Source organism: Simochromis diagramma, unplaced genomic scaffold, assembly GCF_900408965.1.
Source record: "Simochromis diagramma unplaced genomic scaffold, fSimDia1.1 OVJJ01000717.1, whole genome shotgun sequence".
NCBI lineage: Eukaryota > Metazoa > Chordata > Actinopteri > Cichliformes > Cichlidae > Simochromis > Simochromis diagramma.
Window position 1 is genome coordinate 847,170 of NW_024387503.1, and position 7,912 is coordinate 855,081.

The 7,912-nt window shown below is 42.5% G+C and overlaps 1 protein-coding gene across 1 annotated transcript; it reads right to left on the reverse strand.

The window, feature by feature from the left end:
- Positions 1-253: 253 nt before the first annotated feature.
- Positions 254-4,771, reverse strand: bambia (BMP and activin membrane-bound inhibitor (Xenopus laevis) homolog a). The gene is made up of 3 exons (XM_040018803.1): positions 4,210-4,771; positions 2,213-2,491; positions 254-1,371 (listed from the first exon to the last, which is right to left on the reverse strand). The coding sequence occupies exons 1-3, from the start codon at positions 4,283-4,285 to the stop codon at positions 956-958; spliced, it is 771 nt and encodes a 256-aa protein (XP_039874737.1). The 5' UTR covers positions 4,286-4,771; the 3' UTR covers positions 254-955.
- Positions 4,772-7,912: the final 3,141 nt, after the last annotated feature.

Genomic DNA, 7,912 nt, shown 5'->3' on the forward strand with positions numbered 1-7,912 from the left:
GACCTCTGCTGAGGGTTCAGGAATAACTGAGATAGATAGCATCTCTATGGTAAAACAAGACTTTACTGTTAGCTCCATTAGATACACACACGCACACACACACACAGCATAAAGGCCACCCTAGCGCGTGCTTTTAACAAGATCTGATAGTCACTAAAAACTTCACAACAGCCCCAGCAGTGTGTCTGTAAGTTCACGGATGGTACATTTCAAAGCTGAATATGTAGCAAAAACAGAAGCGTGAATCGGCAAATAAATAAAAAGTCACTTTTAATGGAAGTTCTTCTTTCACACTCAATCAAGCTTATAGTCTGATCACAGAGAGAGATGTTGGACATTCACCCAGAATAAGACACACGCCGGTCAGTTTTATCAGACAAAAATATATATATTTAGAATCTTTACATTAAGCTTGAATCATGAAACATACACAGAGGAGTGCGCACACCTACAGCCAAACACTGATTTATTTATTTTTTTTACTCCTCACACAAGTCATTTTATTTTGTACCCTGGTGTCAGTGTTGAGTTGTTGTCTTAAGCAATGATGTTTGTTTTGTTGCTGTTGTTGTTTTTTTTTACAAATGTGCAAATAAGACAGATTTGGAATCCTTCAGCGCTCAGTGTAAAAATAAAACAGTCCAGGATCCTCGGGAGCGGTGACAGAGCTCTCACTCTACCTCAGCCCTGCCCTCTCAAGTTTAAATACAGCTCCTCGTTGCTTCGCCTTTCATTTTCAAGTAAAGTGCTCCTCTAGCAAAAACCACAAGGCATGAGATCAGTCTCGTATTTTTTCGCTGATGTTTAAAAAAAAAAAACAAATTGAAAAACAACCCAAAGGACAAAAAATGTGGGAATGTCTTTTTAAAGTACAAAAGAGCCAAAGCCAACAATTGAGAGGCAGTCCTGGCTGTTTCTTGGAGGTGTCAGTCATTCAGTTCCCAGCAGGAACTGGTCATACAAACTCCAGCTTGCCGTGGCCACTGTACATCCCCCAGTGCACCAGAGACAGGATCTTGTCGTTGCCTAGGTCAGCCTGCCTCATCTTGTCGCAGGTCAGACAGCAGTTCTCGTGGCCCGTCACAGGTACCATGCACTCCAGGTCCAGCTTGGCCACGTGTCCCTTCTTGGTGTGGTGGCCGTGGAAGCTGTAATGGAGCCGCGACAGCATCTGCTGCCGCTGGTCCTGCAGCCGCTTGTTCTCGCTGCGCAGCATCCGTAACGCCAGCATGATGAGCAGGACCAGGATGAGGCCGCCAGCGATCGGCACAGCGATCACAGCCGCACGGAACCACACTTCTTTGGCTGAGGTCAGCTCCTGAACCCGGGTCACCAGGTTCCTGTTGTTGCTGTCTGGCTGGTAGCGGCCATCTGCACACACGCATGGAAAAAAATTAAAATAAAAAATCTGGTTAAATGCATGCTCATATGGTTTCCACTGCTCCATAGAGCCTGGTCTTAAAGCAAGTGATTATGTTTGAACTGCTGTTTGGAGCTTAATGAGAAGGAGCTGCTCTACTCGCCAGTCATGCCAGTAAAGTAACCGCAAAGAGGGAAAATAAGACAGACAGACAGACGCGAACGCACAAGTCAGAAAGGCCAGCAGGGGCAAAAACAAATGAGTCACCTTGTCCCGAACTGAGAGCCAGAAATTAATTTGAGCTAATAAACTATAGTCTGCTGTGCTCGGGTTCACACAGGAGAGCTGCCGTCCTTCCTCTCTGACTTTTCGTGCACCTTTTCATGACTCTATAAGCTGATGTTTCTGCCCAACATGCATATTCATTCTATGAGGCACATTCCAGCTCAGTGGGAAAATTACATGGTGCACACATAATAAAAAAAGAAAAAAAAGAAAAAGATTATATCTGATCTCTTTCCAAGTGCTTAAAGGTAAACGGGCTGCTCCCTGCCTTCCCAGGCACAGAGCTGGAACCCATTAAAAGTCAAACCAAAGTTCTATTAAGCTTGGGGTGGGGGGGCAGAAGGGGGCAAGGGTGGTCTGAATATCCATAAACATCAAGTGTTTAAAGAACATTAAAGCTCAATGTATTGCTCCTGGAACTAGATGGAGGAAAACATGGGAGTATTTGCTGAAGAGGACTCGTAAAATCCCTCCACAAAGTGCCATCGTTTCTAAAAACGTAGCTACAGTCTAAAAACAAACATCCCGACAGCCAGTAGCTCAGCTCCGCTACCCTGTTTTACTTACCTGTCGAGTCTCTGGTGTGCGCCAGGTCATGTAGGCCCCTGTAGTTGCACATGTCATCATGGCAGCACTCCAGTGTTGCCGCCCTGCTGAGAGCATCCAAGGCCCTTTGGCTGCTGCAGACGTCCGCAGCGTTGGCAATGGGGTCTAAACACCCATGGGTGAGTGGAGAGTTGGCGTTGAGCGGGTCCAGCACCTTGGTGAAGCAGGCGTTCAGCTCTGATTTGCACATGTATCCGGTGGCCACACAGTGCGGCGCATCACAGTAGCACCTAATTTCTCCTAAAAGTGGGGAAAAAAGGCAGCGTTAGGGAAACCTGTGCTGACATTAATCCGCTCAAGGTTTCAGAGTCACCATGGCTATTTTGTCTTTAACGTCCAACCATGTGAATATAAAACTTGTATATTTTGCAGCTGATTTTCTCCGTGTTTTTAATCAAACTCATGCTGGCTTCTATTTTACACCAACTGTAGTTCAACTTTTCCCATAGTGGTATACCCTGCTTTTATTTTGAAGTACTGCTCTAAAAGTATCTGTTAAGCCCTGCATTAAACAACCTGGTAACTTTTGAAGAGATCACAGGATTTTTTTTAACCTGTTCACCTGTCACACCTTCATTTAAGAGCATAACGTTTAAATGGTTCTTTTTCTCTGTATTCTAAAACAGGAAGCACGTAGCTTGTAATTAGTGGGTTGTCTCAAACGTCAATTTCTTTCAACCTAAATGAAAATTAGTAAAGAGAGGAAGAGATTTTTTTTTTTACCTGCAAACTTTCTCCCCCATCCAAAGTTTGCATGCAAAATTGCCTGGGGGTATTGGTATGGGTGTGGTGGTTGGGTGCGGGAGCTCTGAGGTCCCATCTAAGGAGCCTCCAGCAACCTTATCATTAAGGCAACCTGCTCTTACACGGGCCCACTCATTACTTCATCCAGGGCTCCTTTCTCAAAACAGAAATCTGGGCCAAGGATCTGCCCGAACAAAACAGAACCACTGAAACACATATTTATCAACTTAGTTTGCCTTTGATGCCCTCTGTTACTGTTATTATTATAAGTATAAGGACCACTGCAGGACGACCAATGTAAATGTCATTTCACATACTCCGTGACTGCTTTATTTTGAGGAAAATTATCAGAGCTCCACATATAAAGACTTCCCTTAAGCTTTTATGTGCTGGACTCAGGAACAAAACCTGGAATGAGAGAGCTAAAAAGCCCGAAAGTCTGTGACTGCACCAACTTAGCAGCGCAGGAACACATTCATCAGATCAGTGTTTTCCCTGTGAATGATTGGAGCGGTGGGGCCCAGGCAGGTCATTTGGAGAATATTTCATTAGAAAGGAGAGGCCCCTTTGTGGACTGAGGGGGTGGTGGCGGGGGGAGTACTGAAGCTTTTCTAGCCCTGCTAAGTCTCGTATGAATGGCAGCTACAACATTAGTGGAGTTATTAAGTGTAGCCTAGCAGCTAAGAACTGTATTACACACTTGAGGATTAATCACAGCGTATTACTATTATATTAATAACAGTGCATAGAGGTTAGGTCTTATTAAAAATTAGGTTTTAACTGAAAAAAGGTATGTCATGCCTTCAGAAAAAAAAGAATAATAATGAGGGCAGGGGTAGTTATTGTTGTTTCCGCTGCTGTTATTAAGTTTTCTCTTATTTTTTTTAAAGGGGAGGTATGACTGAATAAAATGAACTGAAATCTGAAGACGACTGGGAGAATAATATGTTTATTACGAAAAAAAACCCAGTAATAAACAAACGCGTTTATGATTCCCCTCATTGGTAAAGTACGACTTTATGACCAAATGTTAAATCATTTTCTTGCTAATTATGACGGGTTTTCCCCGCAAACACTGGCGCGAGCGTAAGCTGCCCCGCAGAAGCCTGGAGCCGTCGACTGAGGGTTACGTTCAGCCTCGTTTTTATCGCTTCAAAACACTGTTTATCCTCTTTTGAAGAAGCCAACAAACACGCATCAAAGTCCACACGTACCTTTGGTCAGAAGAACGGCCATGGCACAGAGTTCCAATTGTAGCCAAATGGAAATGAAACTGGACTGGCGATCCATTTACACCAAATTACTGCACAAGAAGAGTCCTCATATATCCAGTAGCAGCAGCAGAAGAGTCCGCTGGGCAGAAAGCAGCGCGAGAAAAAAAAGATTTACATGAAGCTATGGTGAAAAATGAAGCCTTCGTGGGGTCGGAACGCGGTAGCTCACGATCCTGACTGGAACACCAAGGAAAAAGGGGAAAAAAAACACCCCAAAATGTCTCCTCTCCCGCATGGAGCCACCGAGACCCTCGCGAATTTGTTACCGGAGCGCACAAAATACAGCAGCCTCTTCTTCAAGCCCAGAAACAAAAGAAAAGATATATACTCCGTTGAACAGAGTGAAACCGAGTCATAAAGTTGTCAGTGCTGGTCTTCATCTGTCTCGCTCTGCAGCCGGTCACGTCGAAGCATCACTTTTGTATTCCACGACTGAGAAACAAACACTAAACACGGACAACTCCGCTGTGCCAAAGACTACAAGGGACAGGCACGATCGAGCAGAAATAGCTGTGGTCAGTCAGAGCTCCGCCTCCTCTAATCTGATTGGCCAGCCTACCGAGAAAGAAGTTAGTGATAGGACGTACAACAAAGCATCCGGTGGCTCTTTTCAAAATAAGGCAAAAAATATAAAGTATTTTAAAAAGGAAAGTACTATTAAAAAAGAAGAGAATGAGAAAAATTAAGATATTAAGATAAATTATATGAATAAATTCTATGTATAAATTACATGAAATGGACACTAAACATAAAGCATGTTTTATTATCGATGTATGTAAAACAAATGGGATCTCCTATTATTAGTGCATTACTAAATAAATAAGCAGATGCAGTTACACTGGTAATGGAAGGATAATGTTAACAGAAAATTTTAATGTTACGCATCGTGCCATTAATATGTTAAAACTTAAACACTATACTTAAAAAAAACCCATAGCATTCTTTTAGATTTTTTTTTTAGGTTTTGCACAGTCATCTTGAGGAATTATTATTATATGATTTATTTCTCCTAATGTTCCAATCAGGTAGCCCCTGAAGATTTATTCTCTAGACATAATCAACTTGTTTCCGGTCTCACACTGCTTATTCTTCTGTAGCTTGATCACTCTGAAGCTTTCATTCATCGTTCTTTATTTCCATAATAAAGTATCCCATTTATCAGTAGTGGGTGCCATTGGTCCGGGCAGCAGTCACTCCAGCAGGTTAACAGCTGTCCCGCACACAATCATACTGTCGCCTGATGATAATGCAGGTCTTGGACTATTATCTGTGTTTTCAGTGTTATGGGTGCAGCCGATATGTGATGTAATCCTCCCCACTTTTTTCCAAATTTGGATGATATAAATTACCCAAAACTTACCCAAGAGTACTGACAGATTCTTCATTGAGCACAAGTAAGTGCATTGTAAAACAGCCGTGTGTGCAGTGTGGACAGTCGCAGATACCTGCAGGGTGATCCCGATGGCAGCCAGGTTGACGCCGCGATGAGCCTCTCCCCTTCAGGCCATCACACTGCTGCTGCTGCAGGAAAGAGCGGACAGTCAGAGAAATTAGCAATCCAAAAAAGCACATGGCGCCACCGAGACGGCTTGCGCACACACACACACCCTGGACGCACGCACACAGTACACATTTACCCATTAACAACCGACAATGCAAAACATAGGTGTGCGCGCAAGCTTCATCCGCAGATGGTGTCTGTATTAAAAAAAGAAGAAGAAAAAGAAGAAACAAACAAATAGATGATGCGTGTTAATAATCTCACGCATTTGTTAAGCATGCTTTCATTCATGTAATGACTCATTAAGCGCAGAAATAAAACATCCGCAGGCGGTTTGCGGCCAACAGACAACAGGAGGATACTGCCTCAGGCAACACAGGAGAATACACACACACACACACACACACACACACACACACACACACACACACACACACACACACACTGCTATTAAAGTAATTATCTGCAATTCCACAGAGGCGCCAGTCCACGGCTGGCGTTACATCATTTATCTGTAACTGTGGAGTGCGTGAAATGGGTGCAACGGGACAAAGGTAGTAGTTCAGAATTCTGGAAGCTTTATTCATCTGAAGTCCTCGTAAAGTTTGTGATGCTGGGCAGAAATGCTAAGGCACCTCTTCTCCCCATGAAGTGCTGTTTCTCTGACCTTAACTCCTGCTAACAAGAAACATGAGAAATTTTCGTTTTCAGTCAAATATGAAGGGAAATTCACCTTTAATATCCCAGCTGCATTATTTTCCCCTACTTAAAGCCTGTCTGTACTTGTGCTTGATGGACAACTATCATCCCCTGGTGGTCGAAGCTGTTAAGGACAATTTTACGTTACAAAGTGACAGTGCCCTAAACAACGTAGGCAGTTTAGTGGTTCACACATTTGCTTCAAAACCCGAAGGTCGAATTTCGAGATATTAAAGGTCCTTTTTGTAATACCTCCAGACAATTTAAATAAAACTTCTACCATCAGCTGTAGTAATTTACCACTGAGGGCTGAAATGTTTTTGGATGTTTGTTGCTATTCTTTTAACTTTTACTACTTCTTTTTGGATTTCTAACAACAACAACAACAACAACAACAAAAACAAAAACAACAACAACAATAATAATAATAATAATAATAATAATAACAATAATAATAATAATAATAATCTGCTCTTAATGGCTTGGCTGGTAAAATAAAAAAATATACTGACTCACTTGCACATGTTCTTCACATTCTGTTTATGGCTTTTGTTAATTTTGAAAGGTTTTAAAAATGTAAAAAAAATTAGTTTCCAGTAAGTACCTTTAAGGGTTAGTCTTAATTAAACCTATTCAACAAGCTCTGAATTCTACATTTCCATAGAAGACAGATGGAGTTGTGTCTGTTTGCATATAGCAAGTTGGATTATACCAATGCAGAGACTACAACGACATCTGATGGGGGGGGAGAGAAAAGGGAGAAACAAGGAATCACTGGTCATCATTACCATGTAAAGAACAAATGCTGATTGGTTTGGAAGTTTAAGAGGAAAGGGAGTGAAGCACTTACAAGTAGAAAGAGTGTGAAACGGAGAGTTTTAATTGTCTATGTATAACCTGTGAGAGTCTATTTAGTAGCATAAGCTGCCTCATACATAACCAGGGAGGTGTACAGCAGGGTTTCAGAAGGGTTTGGAGTAGCTATGGTATTTAACACAAAAGCATAAATCTTGTTTCAATTTCCCTCTAGTACAGGAAAACATTCTTTGTGCAACATGACGTTTAGTGGCTAAGTCAAATAGCACAAACACACAGAAAGAGCAGGCCACATCACCAGATGTTCCACATATTTTTGACACGGCCCCATGCTGACAGTACACAGCTACAACATGTAAACATGATGTCTGCAAAGCTCTGCATAGCACCCATCCTGTTCTGTTTATAAGGGTCTCAGGGGGTCTGGAGCCTGTCCCAGCTACCATAGAGTGAGAGGCAGGGTAAACCTTGGACAGGTGTCAGTTTGATGCAGGGATAACACAGAGAGACTATTTGCACTCACATTCATACCTATGGGCAACTACCAATGAACCTAACCCCACTAACTGCATGTCTTTGGACTGTGGGAGGAAGATGGAGTACCCAGAAAAAAACCATGCACACACA

What these genes read in the sequence shown, in the direction of transcription:
- bambia (XM_040018803.1), bottom strand. Translation starts at nt 4,285, where the DNA reads ATGGATCGCCAGTCCAGTTTCATTTCCATTTGGCTACAATTGGAACTC. An exon ending in GGCCGTTCTTCTGACCAAAG is followed by an intron (nt 2,492 to 4,209) that starts GTACGTGTGGAC and finishes CCCCACTTTTAG; the next exon opens with GAGAAATTAGGTGCTACTGT. An exon ending in GCACACCAGAGACTCGACAG is followed by an intron (nt 1,372 to 2,212) that starts GTAAGTAAAACA and finishes GCGTGTGTGCAG; the next exon opens with ATGGCCGCTACCAGCCAGAC.